Source organism: Prionailurus bengalensis, chromosome B1, assembly GCF_016509475.1.
Source record: "Prionailurus bengalensis isolate Pbe53 chromosome B1, Fcat_Pben_1.1_paternal_pri, whole genome shotgun sequence".
NCBI lineage: Eukaryota > Metazoa > Chordata > Mammalia > Carnivora > Felidae > Prionailurus > Prionailurus bengalensis.
The window spans coordinates 166,275,097-166,299,157 of NC_057344.1; the positions used below are offsets into that span (position 1 = coordinate 166,275,097).

At 41.0% G+C, this 24,061-nt stretch overlaps 2 protein-coding genes across 6 annotated transcripts in view; one reads left to right on the plus strand and one right to left on the minus strand.

Annotated features, from left to right (window-relative positions):
* Positions 1–1,253, plus strand: part of CORIN (corin, serine peptidase) — a 260,812-nt gene extending 259,559 nt beyond the window's left edge. For all 3 annotated transcript variants that reach the window (XM_043572726.1, XM_043572727.1, XM_043572728.1), the window contains one exon: positions 177–1,253. In XM_043572726.1, the coding sequence (XP_043428661.1) occupies positions 177–359 (183 nt within the window). In that variant the 3' untranslated portion in view covers positions 360–1,253. The remainder of the gene's footprint in view (positions 1–176) is intronic.
* A 2,935-nt stretch (positions 1,254–4,188) lies between these two features.
* Positions 4,189–24,061, minus strand: part of ATP10D (ATPase phospholipid transporting 10D (putative)) — a 108,517-nt gene continuing 88,644 nt past the window's right edge. For all 3 annotated transcript variants that reach the window (XM_043572722.1, XM_043572724.1, XM_043572725.1), the window contains 7 exons: positions 23,873–23,949; positions 21,995–22,120; positions 19,082–19,282; positions 14,247–14,327; positions 12,943–13,047; positions 8,864–9,051; positions 4,189–4,770 (listed from right to left, as the gene is read on the minus strand). In XM_043572722.1, the coding sequence (XP_043428657.1) occupies positions 4,440–4,770; positions 8,864–9,051; positions 12,943–13,047; positions 14,247–14,327; positions 19,082–19,282; positions 21,995–22,120; positions 23,873–23,949 (1,109 nt within the window). In that variant the 3' untranslated portion in view covers positions 4,189–4,439. The remainder of the gene's footprint in view (positions 4,771–8,863; positions 9,052–12,942; positions 13,048–14,246; positions 14,328–19,081; positions 19,283–21,994; positions 22,121–23,872; positions 23,950–24,061) is intronic.

A 24,061-nucleotide genomic window follows, 5' to 3' on the forward strand; every position in this document is an offset into this window, starting at 1 on the left:
TTCCACTTGCGTAGGTCGAAAGCACGCTCCCTCCACCAGTTGGCAATGAAAGCTTTGTTAGAACTTTCCAAGAAGTTGGTTAAGCTGGGTTTGGCTTTATTGCACCCTCAGGATAACACAGACGCCATGAGGGTTCCGAAATACCAGTGACTAATGTGCACTGCTATTCATTACAGGGTGACAGCGGCGGGCCACTTGTTTGTGAGCGGCCTGGAGGACGGTGGACATTATTTGGTTTAACCTCATGGGGCTCCGTGTGCTTTTCCAAAGTCCTGGGGCCTGGGGTTTATAGCAATGTGTCCTACTTCGTCGAGTGGATTGAAAGACAAATATACATCCATACCTTCCTCCTAAACTAATCCCAAAGATGATCAGAGACTTTTGCCAGCTACATTCAAAGAAAATGGCCTTTTTGACTGTGGAGTGCTTCCCGCAGACAGCTGAACAGAAGCACTTTCCGTGGACCGGGATGCTCGGCAGTGCACTGCAAATTTTCATGTTTGTTTTGGTCTAATTTTATTCAGTTTTTTTTCAACTTTAGTTTTCTCTTATTTCAAGTTTAATGAAGTCTTAAAAAAAAAAAAACCAAAAACAAAGAAAAGCAGATTTTGTTCTCTTGCCAGGCCTAACCTTGACCTTAGCACAAAATTTATCAGCCCTGGAATATGACAGGTGCTAGGGGAGCAGGTTATGGAAAATTCTCTTTCAGTCACAAAGAGGACCTTGAGATCCAGGATGATTAATCTTTGCCGGTTTTTGTTTCTTGAGCACGGTGGCAAATTGCAATATTAATGCTGGAGACTTGCTTTTGATTTATTAAAAAGCCAGGATAATTTACAAGCTTAAATGATTTACTGTTATTCTTCTCAAGTTTGCATAATTCTGAGAACCTATGACGGACAGATATAAAAGACAAGTAGCATCCACTGCGGTAGCTGAAATGGAAGGACATTTTGAACACAAAGTTCTTCAGACATCAACATTAGCACTCCCATAGAGGACTGCACGCTCTGAACTCAAATCAAGGATGTTGCTTTATAGAAAAGTCTCCACAAAAGCTTCTCCAGAGCTGGGGTTTGTTCATTGTGTATCGGCTGACTGAGATTTTAACAACTAGAAGCATATTCGTGGAAAACATTTTGTTTTGCCCGTGTGACAATGAATGGAGATTAAAGCTTGCCAAAGGAGAACTCGCTTTAGACTGGAGAGATTCAATTTTGGAAGAGGAAAATTAAATTGCACCCGACCTCCAATTCCATATTTTCCAATTGTCCTGTGTTCACCCATAACAATAGAGTCGCAGAACCACATCTCAAAGCACGGTGAAAGTTTGCCTGGAGTACCACATTTTGTCCTTGAAACATGTTTCCTATCTGGTGTTGTTGCCATTTCCTCCTGTTGATTAAAACAAAATTTTTTTTACTGCTTTTAAGCACTAGGCCACTTTATGCACATCAATCTCTCCCCACTAAAAAGCTCCAAAATATAGATTTTCACACGGAAGTAATTTAGTTAGGCGTTCATTTTGCAACATCCAAATGCCTTTTGAGCAAGTAGGGTTCCCTACTAACCTTCACCAGCAAGCAACCCGGACTGCCTCAGCAGACACTACCTGCTATTTTATACATGTATTTTTCTACTCTTTTCTATGTGCCCACATATTTCAGTTTCAAAAAGTTGTCTTGACACGTTCCGTGTTCTTCCTCTCCTAGTCTCTAGTTTGTGTGAACCTACTCAGAATGTGAAATCCAGCAACGGAACTGCAGTCACAATTGTATGAAAGTTTAAGAACATTATGTCAGTTTTGTTATAGTTGTAGGTGCATACTTAATGTAATAACTTTTAGCCTTGTTCAACTTCTGTTCAGTCAAGTGTACCTGTTGTACTTATTTTAAATAACCTGCAATACAAATAAAGTGGTACAATCCTTTTTTTTTTTTTTTATTTTTTTATTGGACATAGAACATGGATGGAAAGTCCCAGGAAACTGTGTCTCCCACCATAATTGTTGGCCCCAGCCGCCTACCAACCTGAATTTACCTGTCTTGGACTCCCTCTCACAGGAACGTGCTCTTTTATTTTAGGTAACGGATGGCTTTTTGAAGTGAAAGGTTGCTAATAGTCTCAGGTTACTTAAGCGTCCAAAGAAAACTTTAATCCTGGTAAGAGTCCAAGGATCTTTCATGTCTACAGAGTACATTTTGGGAGCCTGGAATAATTCTTTTATAAATCTTTTGGGATAAAATTATACCTCAAAATATACATTATTAACCATTTTTTTCTGGCTATAAAGAACAATGATCCCTCAAATTTGGGAAAATATATTGAACACCAAAATGCAGTAACTTTGTGTAAAGGTTACTCACTTGTAAATGAGGCCTGTTAAGGGCTTCATATGGATCCCAAATCTTTTTTTGCCTGAGGGCTAGCTGTGTGACAGAATCCTGAATTTTTCAGAATCTAAAAGATACAATACAGTTTAGCACCCAGTTATACATTTTTGTAGCAAAACACCTGAATAATTATACTGAATAAATAGTTTTACATCTGTCTGGTACATTTAATTTGTGCCTAACTTATGAAAAAACCCTCACGTTTCAGACCTCTTGGGATTTTAGAATTGTGGATAAGAGATTGCGGACACATAACATGAACACTCGAGTTTCTTCTACTCTTACGTACGGATACTTGACATCTGGAAACTTAACTTTTTTTCTTAGTCTTCTTGGCTTATTCTTTTCTCTTTACATTCTAACCCTTTATTTATATTCAGAGAATGAATGCCAGCTGCTATGACATTACTGATTTTTCCATATAAGAAAAGGTCACTACAATATTCTGGTAAAAGGTGTGCTTTAAGAGCTTCCTTCTAAGCTCAGGTAACAATTACTATTAGGTTCAGTGGTATCTACAGGAATGATGACAGTTTTTTGTACAAATTATTTATTAAACAATTTTAAAAAAATCATTAAGAAAGCAGAAAGCAACCTCCATGTGGGATTTTGAAAGTTCTAGAAATCAGTCTGTATAAAAGACTATTTGTAGTAGCATCAGACAGTTATAAAAAAAAAAATGTCAGACCAGGAAAGTAGGTATCAGGAAAATATCAAGCCCTGAGAATAACAGATTAATAGTCATAAGACCTTGATACAGACAGAGAACATTAGCATGGAGATTTCAGGAAGGAGATTCTGGGTGACTAGTGGCTGACAATGTTCAGATGAATAGATACTGAATTTTAAAAAGAACTCAACAAGAATAGATGATCTTATAATACCTGGGCTTACTTGGTAAACTAGACTTTGTTCCAACTAAAGCCAGCATACATGATTTGCAACAGCAAGTAACTTGCTATGGACATTCCTGTCCTAAAATATATTTAAAAAATGAAGTTTTCTAAGAACCTCATGAAATCCTTCTGAGAACCACCTGTATCAGTCCCAATTCACAGTAAATCACTTTTAAAAGTTGTAACACCAGAGAAATTTGTAGGATTCTGTAAGGACCATGAACCCTCAAATGGTCTCTGAAAGACTGTTTTGAAATTGATTGTCTCATTTTGATCAGGCTTTCGATTGTAAGTTTTAGAATACAAGAAATTGCCAAATAGGCTAGAGACTCAGCTGATTCTGTCTGCCCCTACCTATGGTCTGTGTCCCAACTGACAACAGCTGCATAGAGGCAGACCTCATAAAAGGTTGTCTTTTGACTGAAAGCTGAGAGAGAAACACATTCCTACGGAACCCTGGCATCCCTCTGCCCTTTCCCAATGAAGACTCCCCCTCAAGAGAACACTGACATGAGCAGAAAGATATGCCTAACATCTGCAGGCAACCAAAGGCACCTTCCTGCATGAAATAAGCTACTAATAATCACTAACTCCATTTCAAATAGTATAGCTATTACCCTATTGTAGGTACACTGTCATTAGAAGGTTCTTTGAATTTTTTTTCTGGAAGTGAACCATTTATATGTAACATTTTTTTCTCTTTGGAGTTCTAACTGATCTGAAAACTACTTTTTTTCATTTAAAACAATTCAGATTGGAGTCTGCTCATTGAAAACACTTCCCTGGAATCGGAGATCTCCCAATTAAATAAATACATCTCAAAGGAATCCCTTAAGAATGTCTGCACTTGTAAGACAATAAAAGAGCTTTTACAAAGTCCAAAAAGTTTCATAAAAGCATTTGATTCTGAATTAAGTATTTCACTTCCCTAAACTCTGTTCAGGTCACACTCCAAGTCCTTTTACAAATGTATCTACAAACATATGATAAAGGTCATCACATTGGCTTTTCCAAGCACAGTAGAATGAATGTTCATGTCCCTTAGGGAAAAATCCATTTCATTCTTGATAGAGGTGCCTCTTCAAGGTCCCTCTTCCAAATCTGAGGGAATACTTGCAACTCCAAGGAGGCTACAATGCTTTTTTTTTTTTTAACCCTTTGGGGGCCCAGCCATCCCTGAGGCCTTGGTTTCACAGTAGTCTGAGTCCAAAGCAGTTTCATGGACAGAGAAGTCTCCCTGGTCAACAGGACGAGAAGGTGCTGACATCATTGCAAAGCTGTCAGCAGGGCCAGACTTAGCTCTTTTCTCTGACTTGGAGTCTGAGTGGTCAGCATTCTTGGGTGTCACTTGGCCCATCTTTCCAGCCTCTGCCCACTTCTTGAGAGCTTTAGTCCTCTCCTCTGGAGTCAGTCTGTCAAAGTGCTTCGCCCTTAGAACTGGAGATGGAAATAGGGATCCCTGAAGAACTCGGTACACAAACCTAGGTTACAAAAAGCACCACAGAGTTACATTCACCTCAAATGTAGCACAGGGACACAAAAAATAGTCACCAATTAGAAAAAGTAAAAGGGTCTGGTGGCCATTTGTCTTCCTGAGGTAAAAGGAAAAGATAAGCAAACTATAAAATGGAGGCACTAACAATATTAAATAAGTTGATATTTGTAAAAGCACTTGGAAAACAGTGAGTGCCCTAAAAGTGCTTGTCAAATCAATAAAAAAATAAAATCTTAGCAGGAGAGGTGCCGACACTGCTAGATCATAGGCTGTTAGATAAGTTAATACATGGAAAGCAGACAGAGTGTTGGCACATAGTAAGCATTCAAAAAATGCTAACTCTTAGTTTCCCGTGAGTACTATGACACATTGCTACAAACTTGTCCCTTTCAGTCCAAGCTGGCAGTGTTTATGCTGGTACAGGAGTCTCATAAACCTTGTGGGTCTCCAATATATATGTCATGCAGAGTTATGCCATTAATTGAGGGTCCTCCACAGATCTTTCCTATATAACCCCATCTCCTTTCCTGGTGGCTGTCAAGATGGCTGAAGGGATCCAGAAGTCACAGACCTGATCTCTTCAGCACCAGCAAAAGGTTGTCCGGCCACAGTTCCCCTTTTCTCTAGAGCATATTCCCCAAAGCCAATCTCTTAATTGTAACAACTTTTAAAATCTGGATAGGCTGAGAATTTTCTAAATCTAGCTTCTCTGGGTTTAACAGGCCTTCCCTCAGTCTATTTTCTCTCATATTTTACTCAAAGCAGCATGCAGAAACCAGGCCAAATCTTCAACACTAAATATCCAAGTTCATAGTTCATCAATTCTCTTTTCCACATAACAGAACACACTTTGGGTACGTTTTCTGCCACTACATTGCAAAGATCCCCTTCCCTCAAACTTCCAATACCATGTTCCTCATTTCTTTCTAACTCCTCACCAGTGCCTTTAACACCCACATTTCTAGGAACATTCTGTTTAAGACCGTCTATGTATTTTCTAAGATGATATGGTTTTTTCAACCCGTGCTTCTCACTTGCTTCTGAATCCCCACCAGCAGGAACTTTAATGTCCCTGATTATCTACAGTCTGTTTAAAGAAGTCTAGCATTTTTCTATCAGGTACCTCTAAATTCTTCCAGTCTCTGCCCATTCTCCAGTTTCCAAGCCACCTTCACATGTTTAGGTATTTGTGATAGCAACACCCATCTTCCCCATATCAAAGTCTGTTAGTTTCCTAGGGCCGTTGTAACAAATTACCATCAACTTGATGGCTTAGAACGACCAAACTTTCTTCCCACAGTTCTGAAGGCCAAGAGTTTTTGTTTTTGTTTTAAGTTTATTTATTTTGAAAGAGAGAGCACAACTGGGGAGGGCAGAGACAGAGGGAGAGAGAATCCCAAGTAGGCTTCGTGCTGTCAGCACTGAGCCTGACTCAGGGCTCAAACTCATGAACCATGAGATCCTGACCTGAGCCAAAATCAAAAGTTGGATGCTTAACCTACTGAGCTACCCATGTACCCGCTGGAGGCCAAAAATTCTGGCATTGGTTCACTGAACCAAAATCTAGGTGGAGGAAAGGCCATGCAACTTATAAAGGTTCTAGAGGGGAATCCAGTCCTTGTCTCTTCCAGCTTCTGATAAGTGCTGGCATTCCTTAGCCTGTAGCCAAGGAATCTCTGCCACTCTGGCTGGAGTGCTTTCTCATAACTGCTTGTGTCAAATTGTCCTCTGCCTCTCTCTCATAAGGATACTTACGATTGCATTTAGGGCCCACCCAGATAATACGGGATAATCTCCCCATTTAGGGCCCACCCAGATGATACAGGATAATCTCCCCATCTCAGTATCCTTAATCACATCTGCATAAGCAAAAAACTCAACATTCACAGGTTCCAGGGATTAGGGCATGGGTATATTTTAGGGGTCACTTTTTTCAGCCTACCACGACAATGTCAGATAGAATTGTACTCTTAGTGGTACAATTGGGAGGATTTTTCTTTTCGGGCTATAACTTTTTAGGAATTGTGTCCTTGTAAATTCTACAAGCTCATCTTGTTAGTTTTTATTCTATTTATTTATTTTTTCATTTTAGTTTTGTTTTGTTTCTTCTATTTATTTTTTTATATGAAATTTATTGTCAAATTGGTTTCCATACAACACCCAGTGCTCATCCCAACAGGTGCCTTCCTCAATGGCCATCACCCACTTTCCCCTCCCCCGCGCCCCCCATCGACCCTCAGTTTATTCTCAGCATTTTAGAGTCTCTTACGGTTTGCCTCCTTCCCTCTTTGTAACTTTCCCCCCCTTCCCCTCCCCCATAGTTCTCTGTTAAGTTTCTCAGGATCCACATATAAGTGAAAACATACGGTATCTTTCCCTGCCTGACTTATTTCACTTAGCACAACACTATCCAGTTCCATCCATGTTGCTACAAATGGCCATTCTTTCTCTCTCTCATTCTTTCTCATTGCCAAAGAGTATTCCACTGTATATATAAACCACATCTTCTTTATGGACAGTTGATGGACATTTAGGCTCTTTCCATAATTTGGCTATTGTTGAAAGTGCTGCTATAAACACTGGGGTACAAGCGCCCCTCTGCATCAGCACTCCTGTATCCCTTGGGTAAATTCCTAGCAGTGCTATTGCTGGGTTATAGGGTAGATATATTTATAATTTTTTGAGGAACCACCACACTGTTTTCCAGAGTGGCTGTACCAGTTTGCGTTCCCACCAACAGTGCACCTGGCGCCAGTCAGAGTGGCTAAAATGAACAGATCAGGAGATTATAGATGCTGGAGAGGATGTGAAGAAACGGGAACCCTCTTGCACTGTTGGTGGGAATCACCTTGTTAGTTTTTGATCTGAAAGCTGATAATCACAGTGAGTAGCATGGAAGCATCTCAGTTGAGCAGTAATACTGTCAAGTACACAATTGTAAACACCATAGAAGGACTCAAGAGGGCTTTTCTTACACATTTCTAGAAGGAATGCCCATCAGTAACAGAGTTTGTGCTCATGCTGTCTTACATTGGTGTTACAAACTTGGGGTGGCCAACTTTCTTCCGCTGGGCCAGATAGTAATATTTCAGGCTTTGCAAGCCAGACGGTCTCTGTTGGAACTACTGGACTCTGCTACTGTAGTGCGAAATCAGCCATAGATAACTCATAAATAAGTATGTCTATGTTCCAACGAAACTTTATTTACTTTTAAAACCAGGCAGCGGGTCAGATTTGGCCTGGGAGTCAGTTTGTCAGCTCTCTTAAAGAATCATCTGAAATCACCATTTGACTCTCACACCATGTTTACAAAGGTAGAACAACTATTTGGCAAAGTGTTTCCAGCTAAACAGATAAATTTTATAAAAATATAAAGAGAAAGAGCTATAGATTAAAAACCCACGTATACTTCTTAGCCAGTTCCATCCTGTACATTATTAGAAATTCCATTTAAACTAAAATGGGAAAGGTAACTAACTCAGATTAAGTTTTCAGCAGTTATAGGCTGTAGAAAGACCAATGCTGTCCCTCAGTATGCATTCTCCCCTTTTTCCTTTTAAAAACACTCAGATTTTAGTCACTCAGAGTCCAGATACTTAAGTTCTAGTTAAGGGGATATGAGCAACTTCTGGGTCACTTCTGCATCAAAAAAAAAAAAAAAAGGAAGAAGAAGAAAGCTGCTCGCACTCCATTTTCTCTCTTTCTCCCTTCTGCAGGCAGGGAGGTGGATGGGCTGAGGGTGAGTCACCTTCAATCATGCAGATAAGGGCAACACCCGTGGGGGTTGGCAGAACAAAAGGACAGAGGAAAGGATCCTCATATAACCTTGTGGGTGAAGCTGCCCCATCTTTGGGGACTGTCAACCAGTCAGAATTTTCCACGAGAGAGACCTATCCCTTCCAGTTCGCTTAAACCATATTTGTTCTCTGGTAAAGGAGCTAACACATCAATGTTTTAACTAGTACACAGGCTGACCTCTCCACTAGTAAACAGGACGGTCTGCCATCCATTCTCAGCAGTTGCCTGAAGAATTCTCAGCCTGTGATCTCACTTACTCTCTTGATGATAAGACACCATACCTGGGCAGAAGGGCGACGCAGGTTGCGAGGACACAAACCAAGTAGAACACTGGATCCAGCATGTGCTCCTGCATGATCCAGTGGGGGTTGGATGGCGGGTTGCAAGTCACACACATGGCTCCAAACGCCAAGGCAAAGAGAAAATAAGACAAGACACTACCAACGATGACCAGCATGTGGATCCAGGTCTGCAAGACATGAAAAGCGGGGGAAATGAACACTCTCTCACTGACAGGGTTTTGCACCCCGATGCACTCTGTTCTGCTGAAGAGACAACATGTCTGAGCAATGAATAAGCTTCACAAACCTTAGAGAACAAAACACAAAATACCAAAGAGATGAGAGCATCTTTCGTGAACAGTTCATATCACTGTTGAAATTCTGTAAAGCTAAGTCAAATGCCAACAGGTTGATTCTGATGACTATTTTATATTGTCCACGCACCATAAGGTGTCGCATTCTCGCTTTCTCTCTCTCTCTTTTTAATACAGTCACTAATTGGTCTGTTTCTTCATTAAGTTATACTTCAGTCCTCAAACTTTACCCATTCACAGGGCTGGCAGACATTACTGTTCCTCACCAATATTCGAATTTCTTCCCATCATAAGCACGTGGAAGGATTGCATTTCCTCATCCCCTTGAAATTAAGTATGGCCATATATCCTGCTTTGACCAATGAAATGTGAATGGAAGAGAGATGCAAAATGTCCAGGTTAGAGGCATGGAAGAGCTGGTGTGCAATTTCCCATGCGGTCTCCTTTCCTTCCATGTTGATCAAGAAGATCCCCCTCTTGGGGACAATTCCAGATGGTAAAGCTACAAGACATAGCCAGGGCACTCAGCCCCCCACTCAGAGAACAAGTACTCTAGAGCTATCTGGAACCTCAGCTGACTTCATATGAACAAGAAACAAATCTTTTTCTTCACACTGTAACCTAGCCACCTTTGTATCTGTGGATAGCTTGGAATTTTTCTTAATATATATATATATTTTTTTAAGTTTATTTATTTATTTTGAGAGAGAGAGTGAGAGTGGGGTAGAGGCAGAGACAGAGGGAGACAGAGAATCCCAAGCAGGCTCCGCCTCATCAGCACAGAGCCGACGCAGGGCTCAAACTCATGAACTGAGCCGAGGTCGGAGGCTTAACCCACTGAACCATCCAGGTGCCCCTCTTAGTATTTCCCTTAAACTGGCTTACTATTTAAGTAACTTCATTTCGAAAAACAAGTAGATGACTTCCTTAAATGCAATGTCGCCATTACGTATTATCGTAACTGCCGAGTCTACAGTCTGACCTTTGTTACAAAGGGAAATTGCCACAGTGGGGTATTCAGTGTTATTTAGTGCAGTGGATACTACCACCTAAGATCATAGTGTATACCATGGTGGAAAAGGTTATGCTTTTGCGGGGAAGCACTGCCTTCAGTAATATTTTCTAAGGCTGTAATTTTCTCCTTTTCTCTCTTAATTCTGCAAAGTATTTCCCCAAGGTAGACATCTTCACACGCATCGCAAAGACTGCTCATTTTGTGTAAAATGTACAAACTGCTCAGAAAGTGTTGGCTACATCCTGATGGTCATCATGCCTCTAAGGCAATTATTTGTTATCTTTTGTCTTTCTTTCTCAGATGTCTTTCCTTCCCACTGAACGCTACTGCCTGAATTTTTTTCCCTAAGGATGTGCGTTTGGCAAGTGAGACAGCAACTTGATGGTTGGCACATTTACAGAAGTTGATACAGTTAGAGTCAAGAGACACTGGGTGAAAACAGGGAGGTGGGGGGTGACAATGAGATGAGGGTGCTTCACACCCTCCCAATGGCTGACTCTTACTGACAAGGGACTCTCCGAGGCTGTGAGCTCTAGCGTCCTGGCATGAGAAAAAAGTTTAATGATGCGTCCTATAAAGGACACTATTTGCTATATGAATAGCAAACACTGTTTTTCTTGGCGCCTGGCTTTCACTTTCTTCCTTCTCAGCCCAACATTGTGCACAGTCTTGGCACGATATCCCTCCTCTAGCCAAAGTCTAGGACTGAAGCTAAGGAAACAGAATTCTGTCACCAGGGACTAAACTTGGAGCACAGTGAGGCAAGAGCAGAAAGAAAATGACTATAGCCAATTCAGAGCAGAGCAATCTTGTCCGTTAGTTTGTTTCCTGGATGTCTGGAGCCACTCTCGTTTCTCAGGATGGTTTGGTTTGATTTTATCATCGTTCTTCAGTATATTTTTAATAACTTTTCTATTTGCTCAGGTTGCTGTTCATAACCAGTGAACTCAAACGGACACACTTGATCCATTAGATCCTTTGAAACGCTAATAAATGCTAGAACCTATGACAATCCCTTGGGTAGTAACTAAGAGTGCCTACAAAATTGTTTAAAAATGAAATCAAATAGATACTAAAACAATGCCAAATATTTTAGTTCTAGAATTCCCTTTAGTCTCCCTACCTGGTATTTTCAGATATTAACCTTTTACTATACTTTGGGCTTGTACAGTTTGATTATAGAAGGTTGTAAGCAAAGGAAGTGATGCCAGAAATATTCAGCTCTACTTTAGAATTTATTATAAATAATTTTACAATATAACTGCACATAACATTTCAACTATAACCTCATTCAGCTATTCCTGTGTGAAATGCATTCACTACCAGGGTGGTAAAAACACTCTAAATACTGGTTAGTGATTTAATTATTTGTTTATCTATTCAAATATTTTTAAGCACCTACGATATGCCAGTCTTGTCCTAGATTCTGGTATACAGTGGTCAACAAAATAAATATGAACTCTGTCCTCACAGAGATTATAGTTTAAGGCAGAAGGTAAACATGAATCAGACAATCACGTAACTGCTGAATAGTAAGAAATTATTATTAGGGTCATGGATAAAAGCAAACGGATGGCATGAGACAATGGATGGTTAGGGAAGGGCCCCTGGGGAATGCAGCATTTTTGCTGAGACCCAAAATAATATTTGAGCTGGGAAAAGTGTGGGGAACCAAGGGAATAAGAATACTCCCCTCAGGAGGTATGGTGAATGCTAAGGACCCGATAAGGTAAGGAGCTCACTGTATCGGAGCCACTGAAAAGGGACAGTGTGTTTCCAGTGGAAATGTGATTGGAGAGAAAAGGAGAGGTATCACTGCATGAAGTCTTGTAGGCCATCTTAGGGCTTTTCAATTTTATTCCAAGTACAGTAGGAAATCACTGAGGGGTTTTACCCAAAGGACAGCAACAAGACATGGTTTGTGTTCCAAAAGGATGATTCTGGTTGTTTTGCAGAGGACGGCTAGAGGAGTCAAGAGTAGAGGTTGGTGGGAAGACTAAGGAGGCTGTACAATAGTCCAGGAAGAGATGATAGTGGCTTAGACTATAGCAAAGATGATGCCAACGGAAATGAGGAACTGGCATCAATAATCACAGAGGCAGTTTATTCTTCAGAGTTGGGTAGAATGTTCACCTGCAAAGGAAGGTTTATAACCAAGCTCTCATGATCTGAATCCTACACATTAGCTTTGCTGCAGAGAGCTACAGTACAATCATTTTGATGAAGAGACCTAACTTTATCATTAAGTCAGCAAATAAGATAAAAAAGACCTAGATTTAAATGAACAGTAAAAATTCTGGAGGAAAGATAATATGTTCCTGTATCATGAGAAATTTTGTTATGATAAAATCATCACTTACTAAAGTCAGTATACCAGGATTATGGCACAACCCCTCTTTTTAGTTGAGTTGCAAGACATCAGCAATATCTAATAATGTTGGCCATCTTGAAGAGTATTGGCCATCAATTATTTCTCCAGCCGGATTCACGCCTCCATGAACCATCCATCATGGCTACCACCAAGGGGACCAGGTAGGTATCTCCCACTTTCCCTGGCTACACATCGAGCTCAACATAATGGCACTCAACAGTCAACAAGAGTAGCCATGAATCACCCCTCTTATTGGGAATCATTACTCTTGTTAACATGTGTCTTCTAGGCATGAAGGGTTTAAGTAGGGTCACTGCTAATAGAAGACACTTCCCCAAGCACAGTTTCAGCCCAATTCAGAGGCAGGAAAACCACTCACCAAACTGTTGCTTTCAATCACCAGGTGGAGGATAATGATGAACAGAGCAGCTGTGTTCAGGGGGTTTCCAAATGCAAAGATGTCAATGTCTGAGCCCTGGTAGGTCTACAAAAAGGACAACAGGCGGTGATGCAGGAGAGTTGTCACATTCAGTGGTGTGAATACCATTCCTTTATTGTACAGCTCAACTGTGGATGGGTCCCTTCTTCAACAACGGGTCATTTAGGATAAACTCGAACATTTCCAGAAGAGAGAGACTGACTCTTAGCTAGGCCGTCTAATCTCTGAACTTTTCAGTTGGAATGCCTCTTTATCCTGAGTCATAATTCATCCTCCCAGAACCTTGTACTTACTCTCCCAGCTCTTTGAAGTATAGAAATATAGGAAATATGTCCCATTGAACAGAGCTGCAAGCCTCTGAGGCAGCTATTAAGGCTATCTTGAGTATATATCTCTGCTAAGTAAATATCCCCTCCTCTCCTACGTATATGTCCTCAAGTCCTTAAAGTATTCTTTGAATGACACTATTTTCTGACATTTCACAATTTCTGGCATTTCATAATTGTTCTCCTCTGCTTTACACTTCAGATTGCCTTATCTGTATTCCCTTGAAATGCCGTAAACCTGGAATATTCTAGCTGGGCAAATTCAAGTCATTTTATTTAAATAAATAACTAAAGAATAGAAGTTGTTAACTTAGAGACTATAACCTTTCTCATTCTTAACACTGTGTTTTTTGTTAACACCAATCTATGATCAAACTAGTGTTTTCTTCTGGGTAGGGCTGTGTATGGGTGGGCAGTTACATCATGTTTTGTGCTTGGTGCTGGCAAAATTTTAAAGTTCATTTTTACACGTTCTTTCCTTAGTCACGTTTCTTCTATTCCTCACCTGTGAAACAGGTTTTTTAGTTTTGAAGAGACTATGAATAAGAACTTAAATTTAATACTATGAATATCATCAGCCCAGCACTAATAATAAATCTCATATTCTGACTTTGCCTTTCTGATTTTGACTCATCTCATTATATGCCTGGACTCTCAATTTTATTCAGGTCATTTGCAAAACTGATCAAGCAGTACAGGGCTAAAAAGGAGACACAAGAGGAGTCAACTAGGTACTTATCTCCAAACTTAATCCATTATCTAACATTTTCGGGGGGACATTATAATTTAGTCAGCTAATAATCAACTTGATTATATGAGCAATCTACCCTAATATATCCATCCTGTGTGTTTATACTGGCAACAAAGAAGCCTTGTTGATTCATTAATAGCATATTCTTTGAGTGAACGGGGACTCACATAATAAGGCACAAAGAAGCAGACCAGGCTTTGATAAAAGGCATCCAACAAGGTGATCCAGAAGGTAAGGGGTAAGTATGCCTGAAAAGGAAACAGATATTGCGGAGGGATCAAGATTAAAATGGGTCAAAGCAAAGTCAAGGAACAACACAAGCCAATACTTACTTTTGCTTCTCTAAGAAGACTATATTCCCTTCATGGGAATTTGTAAACAGTGGTGAACAAATAAGGTGTGACAGTTGAATAAATTCCTAGGTGAAAAAAATCCATAAAGGAACTCTGTTCAGCTCATGTCACTCATATCTTTTGATCAACCTTGGGCAAGCCCCACAGTGGGCTCCGTGCTTAGCACAGAGTCTGCTTAAGATTCTCTCCCTCTCCCGCTTGGGTGTGTGCACGCACTCTTTTTCTCCAACAAGAAACATCTCTCATCACCATTGGCAATAACTATATTTGTGTACCTAATGGGTCATTCAACAAAATGCAAACTACATACAGTGGGGCTTTGATTTTTTTTTATTCAAGTGATTAAAACAGTACCTGGTACCTATCAAGTACTCAGTAAATATTTGCTGGATTAATAAAATATTCCTATATAGTTTTGCATGTGTTAAACTGCTTCTTACCAAAAGCTTATAACAAAAAAGTTCAAGCAGAGACACTAATCTCTACTTGAAAACACTTTTTGAAACAAGAGCCACCTCTGACTGAATGTTGATGTGTGTGCAGAACGATTCTGAGGCTGCATTCAGACCCAGGAGGAACAATAGAGTGCTATGGTCCATCAGTGATGTCTGCCATGGATAAAAATGGCAACACATGTATTATATCCCTGCCCTAGTCTTCTCTTTTCTTAACATGTTCTCATTCTCATTTCCTTCCAAATACGAAAAGGCTGAAATTTCCTTGAAAATAACCAATGTCTTCTAAATAACAAAGTTTTAGAAATACACAAATTCTCCATATACACTCTTTTATTCTTCAATAGACTACACTTAGAGTTTTAAAATCTATCCTTTTTTAAAAGGATCTCTTTGTCCTCCGGAAAATCAAAACAATGAGGATTTATTGTTTCTGATCTTATTACTATTATTGTTCCTTTTATTACACTGTCCTGTTCCTTTTCCTTGTGTGTCTTTTACTATTTCCTCCTTAAAAATGATAGGATATTTTACCAGCCTTTCATCATCCAAATGTCCATAAAATCTAAGCAGAAGCACAATCAAATGATAGAAGAGAATGCAGCAGAACCAAAGGGGCAACCAAAATGCCACTAGACAAGAGAGAACAATTTGGGGATAAGCTAAAATGTAACTTCATGCTTCTGGATGAATGGAAGTTGCTCAAAAATCCTAGCTCAAATAAGGTAAAAGCACAATTACTCCACAGCAGTTACGTGAGTAAGGGAACTTGGGAAGTAGAGAAGGGTAAAAGATGAATGAGAGGCTAAAGAGATGAACTCATCGGATCTCTTGGAAACCGAAAGGGAAAATGTGGACATGAAGTCCAAGCCAGAAAAGATGACTGTGTGGGTGATGAGAGATGGTTAACAGATGATTGTTTCTTGGAAGGGAAGCCTCTGCTACAGCCCTCCACATCATCTCCTTCAGGGGAAGATTCTGAAACCTCGGAGAGTATGTTTCATGATGCTGAAGGCAGGAACTGGCTCAAGCATAAAACAGAATTCATTTGAAGACCAAGTTCAAAGAAAGGACAACTCCTCTGGAAGGTAAACTCAATGAAATCAATGACCTTCTATCAATAGCCACATGCTGGGAATCCTCTTGCTATTACCATGTATTATAAAACTGGCCAACTCAATAGAACAATGTGTACAAAGGATTGATAACAGGGTTCAACAATAGGAAACAATGACCTCAACTCTTCCAAGGGTAAGAACCAACCAAAGTCTGTACAAATGGGCTTTTAAAATGCCAGCTACAAAAATTTTGAACGTTCCCCCCTCAACTCTCTTTCCCCAATGGACTTGGAATTTCATTTAGGTAAGGGGTACAGGACAAGCTTCATTAATATCAACCATACATTCCTGCATCCTGGCCTTCAACTTTAAGTCAGACTGGATTCCTTTAGGAAAACCCTATTTAGCTCCTTGATCCAAATGGATTGGATGGTATTAAAGGATTATGAGGATTTCTTCTCCCCTGAAAGATGAACGTGTGACTTCTCTGTGTTGCCTACTGCAGGTAGCCTGTGGACATTAACTTACATCCCAGCCTGCAAAGGAAGTTCAAGTCAGGATAAAGTTAGACTGAGGAAAATAAACATATTTTACATTTGAGATTTCCTCAAATTTCTGGTTAATTCGGGAGAGTAAAAATAACAATACTGAGAGGTTCATGTGGATGGAACTTTTTATCTTCCTCAATCCTCATACCATCTCTATAAAGAAACAGAAATGCAAGCAAGTTAAACAATTTACCACGGTCACACAGCACAGAACCAGAATTTAAACACTCAGAATTTAAACATAAACTCAGCATTATTTTTAACTGATCTGGGTCAGTGTCTTTAGAACAGTAGGTGAAGCACAACACAGAGATTTCTTATGGTGGGTCTGATTTTTGTCTGTCCAGTACTTCTATAGGACACCCTTCTTTCCAATCCTGTCCATGTGATTCAGCTCTGTCCTCACAAATGATAACTGTCCCAGCCTTGGTCAAGGAGAAAACGAAAAGGCATGAGACTCAAGCTAGGCCAGTGAGTCCTAACCTGGACATTTAGAGTTGCTTTAAGAGTAACAGTGTTCTGTCATCATTACCTATGGATTTTGCAGCTATGCAAAAGTTTATTAAGCCAATAAACTTCCCTTTTTTATTAAGCCAGTTCGAGTTGGTTTCTGTCACTTGCAACTGAAAGAGTCTTGAGTAACAGAGTCTTCTTTCAAGACAGACTATCTGACTACACGGACCCCTCAGCTTTGTCCACTTACAGGTGTCTACAGGCTCCTGGCCAGCCTCAGTCCCTGTGATCCTGACAATGCACCTGTGAAAGCACTTTGGATTCTTGGCATTAAATAGCATGTGGAGGCAGGGGGTGACCCAAGGACTGAAGACAGCATCAGTGTTCTTTCTGCCACATAGCATAATGGTGGACAGGAAGGGCTAGAGATCCAGAGTTCACCTGTACCACTCATGAACACTGTGACATGGCAGATTACTGAAGGGACCTTCTTGTGCCTGACCTTCCTCACCTACAGTGTGGATAAAGATAGCACTTACTTATAGGGTCATTTTGAGGTTAGATTTATGTATATTAAGGACTTAGTGCCTGGCATATAGGAGGCATTTACAAAAATGTTCATAAGTGCTACATTAATTACTATTAATTTTGTAGAAGAGAAATTAGAAAGAAAAGAGTTTTGGGGGGCCTGGGAGGCTTGGTTGGTTGAGCACCCGACTCTTGATCTAAGCTCAGGTCATGATCCCAGGGTAGTGGGATCGAGCCCCGCCACTGAGCTCCACGCTGACAGTGTGGAGCCTGCTTGGGATTCTCTCTCTCCCTCTCTCTCTGCCCCTCCCCAGTTTGTGCTCTCTCAAAATAAATAAATACACTTAAAAAAAAAAAAAAAGATTCTCTCTCTCCCTCCGCCCCTCTTCCCTGCTCATGCACTCTCTCTCTCTAAAATAAAAAAGAAAAAAGAAAGAAAAGAGTTCTGAGACAGCTAGCCCAGTTAATCAGCAACCACAATATTCTGGGTGGGAGGCAATGAGGGCAGTGAGAGAAGACTGGAAAGTGGGGACATACATAAATGATCCATCGGTAGACTGACAGCACGAAGATCAATTAAGTAGAGGCAGGGCATGGTTTTAAGTAGAGGGAGCCAGTCAGAACAAGCCACTATTTTGCATGACAGTAGAACATGAAGAATTTGATTTTGGCTTTGGAACCAGACTAAGAAGGAGTCACATCCTGGCTCTGCCATTTGTCCAGCTGCAAGATTTTTGAGGTTCTCCCTCAACATGTTTTGTGGAGATAAATGAGATGGAATGTTCAGTAGTTTGCACAAGAGATGGCACAGTGAGGTTTAGCAAATACTAGACATTATTTAAAAAAAAAATTTTTTTTTAACATTTATTTATTTTTGAGAGACAGAGAGAGAGATAGAGCACAAGCAGGGGAGGAGCAGAGAGAGAGGGAGACACAGAATCCAAAGCAGGCTTCAGGCTGACAGCACAGAGCCCGACGTGGGGCTCGAACTCATGGACCACAAGATCATGACCTGAGTCAATGTCGGCCACTCAACCAACCGAGACACCAGTCGCCCCACAAATACTAGACATTATTAGCTGTGAGGTCTAAACACCAGATTTCTTCATAGAAGTACCTAAGGCTTTTCATAGTTTTACCTCTGTTCATCTCAGAAGCAAGTAACTTAATATCTTCCTGTTATCTCTGTTAGCAGAGATCTTCTGAAACAACCATATAATCCAAATAGGTTTTTTTTAATGTTTATTTAAACATTAAATAACGCTTGAGAGAGAGAGAGAGAGAGAGAGAGAGAGAGAGAGAAAGCACACGGGCATGTGCACAATCGGGGGAGGGGCAGAGAGAGAGGGAGAGAGAATCCTAAGCAGGCTCCATGCTGTCAGCACAGAACCTTACGTGGGCCTGGATCCCACAAACCGTGAGATCATGACATGAGCCAAAATCAAGAGTTGGATGCTCAACCGGCTGAGCCACCCAGGCGCTCCCTAATTCAAATTGTTTTAAGTAGTCCTGAATGTACCACAAAATTTGAGCTGCGCTGACTGGAAAATGCCCTGGCTTTGACAACGGATGTGCGCTGGTCCAAGCATTTTTGCTTTAGCACCTACCTCTGATTTCTGACCACTCTTGTAAAGTTCGGGCAGTTGCATGAGGGTCTCTGCAGACACATCTTTCTCCAAAACACCATAAATGACAGGAGGAGCGGAAGTGAAAAGGAGGTTGAACAAGATCAAAACCCAGTAGTCAGTCATGGATGTTCCTGAAAATCCACAAAAGAACTGGTACCAGAAAAGGAGGTTCACATAGGCCTACGGACACAAAGAGCGACATTTGCATCTTAGAAACAGCAACGTGTGCCGTCACCGCACCAGCCACATGCTGCCATTTTTAGCTGTGTAATCTCCGTCTCTCCCTCGGTGTAGTTCCCTCACTTACAGAATGGAAGACCACAACTTACCTTGGCGTCCCTTTTAGGTAAATGTTTAAGTGAAACACATACACACGCACACGTACTTACATACACACATGAACACACACATGCCACTTACTGTGTGGTCCTAGCACTGTTCTAAGAGCTTTACAAATGATTTGCTCAAGCTTCCTAACAACTTGGGAATTATCGGTGTTCTATTTTATGGACGAGGAAACTGAGGCAGAGAGAGGCTGAGGAATCTGCACAGAGTTACCTGGCTGGTAAGCAGCAGAGCCAGTTTTCAAACTGAGGAATCTCTTCTACACGAAGAGACCCTAGCCCAGTGCCTGGTATGAAGCATGCACACAACAAATATTCATTCTCTTGCTTTCATGGTTTAAAATTATGTGTTTAGTGGTGCCAGCAGGGTAGCCAACCATCCCACTTAGTTTTGGACTGAGGAGTTTCCCAGGACAGGGACTCTCACTGCTAAAATTGAGATAGCCCCTGGCAAATCAGGACAGGTCGTCACCCTAGAGGCGAGACACATACATCCTACGGTGTTTCCTCCAATATTTTTCTCAGATGAACTAAAGTCCACTATGGCAAAAGTTCCATGCCCTCAAGCAAGGCAGGCCACAGGAAAGGGCACTGGACCGAGATTTAGGGGTCCTCTTCAAGGCCTGAGGACACTTCATATTGCTCTTTTCACTTTAAGCCATTTTCCCAACCCCTCTGAATTTTTGGTTTCCTCATCTGAAAAATGAGAATTATACCACCTCAAAGCTTGATATCAAGATCAACTCAGAAAGTGCCCATGACCTGTAGAGTGCCTTAAACATATTGAGATGTTATTGTTGGCATTCTAGACACACTAGAATACTTTAGGGTAGGGGCCACAATCCTTAGAATAATCCTTAAGTCTAGGGTCTATGGACATACACCACACCCTGCTCCTGAAAATGTATTAATTTGGTGCATGTGTTTTGGGGAGTGAATTCATAGTCTTCATCAGTATCTCAAAAGTTTTCTCAGATCCAAGAACCACAGTCTCAGAAACATACGTTACTTGAATGGCTTCTGGTACTGGGCCTTTTTCTCCGTAGTTTACAAAGCATTCACTGTTTTGCTAGGTACAAAAGAGGTAGAGATAAATTGTGAGGTTATCAGTGGGAGTGGCCATCAAGGGTTCCACAGCAGAAAGCCATCTTTCCGTCTCTGTTGTCTCTGTTCTGTCTTTGTTCCCTGGTGACAGTCTCTAATAATAAACAGTGCCCCACTCTCTGAAGATATACGTCACCTCTCTTTCTGACAGTAGTGTTTCTTAACCCTTGGGTTTAATCTGGGCTTTATGGGGAAAGAGGAGCTGCACCACAAGAGGAGAAGGTAGGAAAATGCAAAGGTAATTACAATTTTTTTTTTTTACATTTATTTATTTTTGAGACACAGAGTGAGAGCACAAGCAGGGGAGGGGCAGAGAGCGAAGGAGACACAGAACCCGAAGCAGGCTCCAAGCTCCGAGCAAAAAAAATGCAAAAGTATTTAAAAAAAAACTTGGGAAGTATTAAAAAAAAAAAAGTATTTAAAAAAAACGTAGAAGTCAGTGAGCATTAAGTCCCAGAATTTTAAAAAAGCTAATTGTGCTACAGGACAAAAGAAAAAAAAAAAATGTTCTGCTGACCAACAGACAGACAGACACACACACACAGATACATGGATCTAAATTACACATCTGGAGTATCCGAAAAATGACCTACTGAAGTTATTTTTTTCCTAAAGGTGGTATTTCAATAGAGTGATGTAAATTTATGTTTACTATTAATGCACTGCCTATGGACTTTTTGAAGGCTAGGAATAAATTTAGTCTAAAAATCATGACATATTTACATAATCACTCTGCCTGGAAGGAACTTAAGTGAAGCGAAGCAATCTGAGGTCACCACGATCTTATAAAGGAGGAGACTGAAATTTAAATGGTATGTCAAAGATCAGAAGCTCGGATTCTCATCAAATTCTGCCTCTTTAGGAACTATATAATCAAAATTAAGTTCCTTGGCCATCAAATAACTCTCAACCACAAATACATTTTACAGGTTTGCCAGAGAATTCTTCATTTCTGAGTGTTAGCCAGCTACAGGCTAAGGCACGATAACTGGGTTGTCCCTGGCACCTGTGTCTTCCACATACAACATGGGACATTGGTTTGAGGACCCCAGGTATTTTTTGGTATCTTCTGTAAAATGGAAGCAAACATTTTCATTCTCTACTGACAGACGGCATTAAACATTTCATAATTCTGCTTGTCACTACCTTTTCATGGAAGGTCAAAAATTAGGTCTTAAATGAACCAGACAGGACTTAATTGAATTTAGAAGCATAGGGAATAGAAAACGCCAGCAGACGGACAAGGCTAGCAATTTGCTGTCAGCAGCTGAAACGGAGCACATTCGCAGATTATTTCTGGTAAGGCAGCAGGAGTGCTCCTGGCTGCTCCCCAAACATCAGCAAGCAGAGCCACTTAACGTGGGGGCATTTCCTCCTCATCCCTTATGCTAGCAGAATAAGAAAGTGTAAAGGGGGAAGGGACAGATTGTCTGGAGCTACGTACCACGTTCTTGTAGAAAAAATACAGAATCATGTTGGAAAGCCGTGTATAGCACCAGTGCCCATGGACAAGGAGGAGCTTGCTGAGATGCTTGAACTGAGAAATGGCAAAATCACTGGCCATCACAGCCTGCAGAGACAAGGGGGAGAGAATGCCACCCTGAGCAATCAAATGTGTTAAAACAGACACAGCATGACAGCCTGACCATCATCAGGCTCCAACTGGTCCGATCTGTTGTTTAAACGTTACACGCAGACCAGACGAAGCCAAACGCAGACCAGACGAAGACAAACCAAACCGAAACAAACAAAACTCATGAACACAGAGACTTGATGGTCTGCCTGGAGTTACTATTCAGCTTTCCAGTCTGGTCACATGAAACAAGACTTCTCTTTGGTTACCACTCGACCCAATTTCAGCAAATGTACTTTTCTGGAAAGCAGCTCCCGTAGCAAGAATGCCATGCATCACAATATGCATCTGCTTCTCCCTCACTGGGAAGAATATTAAAAGTATTGTAGTCTTGACACTATGTAACAATGTAGAATGTGCCAGGCAAAGAGATCACTGAATTTCTCAACTGTTGGAGAGAATGTCATAATTTACAATTCTCTGGAAACCCTAAGCCTCTATCCTATCTTTCTCTAACAGCATTTGCTCTATACATGAAAAGCAGTCTTTGGACAAGCTTTTATCTGAATTTTGTGCCTAAAACACGATATAATATTCACACGTGTACACACACACACATACACACACACACACACACACACAAAGAGCACCCCCCTCCCTCATTCTCAAATATTATCTCCCTCCCTTCCTCTTTAGGTCTGTAGGTCTTTTATTCAAATTCTTAGTAGCTCTCAGCAGTGTCAAAAGTCACACAGCTAGAATAAACTAAGGGTTGCTGGAGGGGAGGTGAGTGGGGGGGATAAGCTAACGGGGTGATGGGCATTAAGGAGGGCAATTTTGGGGATACACACTGGGTGTCATATATAAGACGAATCACTGGGTTCTACTCTTGAGGCCAAGACTACAGTGCATGCTGATTAACTTGAATTTAAATTAAAAAAATAAAATAAAACCATAAGAAAATATCTTTAAAATTAAAAAAAAGGGGCGCCTGGGTGGCGCAGTCGGTTAAGCGTCCGACTTCAGCCAGGTCACGATCTCGCGGTCCGGGAGTTCGAGCCCCGCGTCGGGCTCTGGGCTGATGGCTCAGAGCCTGGAGCCTGTTTCCGATTCTGTGTCTCCCTCTCTCTCTGCCCCTCCCCCGTTCATGCTCTGTCTCTCTCTGTCCCCAAAATAAATAAAAACGTTGAAAAAAAATAAAAAAAATAAAAAATAAAAAATAAAATTAAAAAAAAAGTCACACAGCTGTTGCAGGACTAAATATATATATTTTTATGTTCTAGATGAACGATATTTAAAAAAAATTTTTTAACATTTATTTATTATTGAAAGACAGAGCATGAGCATGGGAGGGGCAGGGAGACGGGGAGACACAGAATCCGAAGCAGGCTCCAGGCTCCAAGATGTCAGCACAGAGCCCGACGACAGGCTCAAACTCACAGGCCACGAGATCATGACCTGAGCTGAAGTCGGACGTTTAACCCACTGAGCCACCCAGGCGCCCCGATGAGCTATATGTTTTAAACTGAACAAGGGAACCACATGGTTAAAATTACCCAGGAAAATACCCCAACACCCACACAGTAGATAATGAATGAATGCAGAGACCAACTCCCTGTCTTCCTGCCTCCCACTCCTGATCTAGCCACAGCCAGCCTCACTCTACAACAGAGATTTTACTGTGAAAAGACGTTGCCCTGGAGTGGGCAGGTGAAGTCTGTGGCACATGGGTGGATGGCGTCCACTCACCTGCATGCCTTCTTGACCGGAGATCCCCATCCCAATGTCTGCCACCTGTATCATGCTGACATCATTGGCACCATCACCTTCAGGAGACAGAAGAAAAGCTGAGAAACGTATGAAGGGTAAAGAAAAGATACAGACTTTTTGCAAAGCAACAGCGACCACCCAAGCAAACAAATCCTTCAACGTTGATCC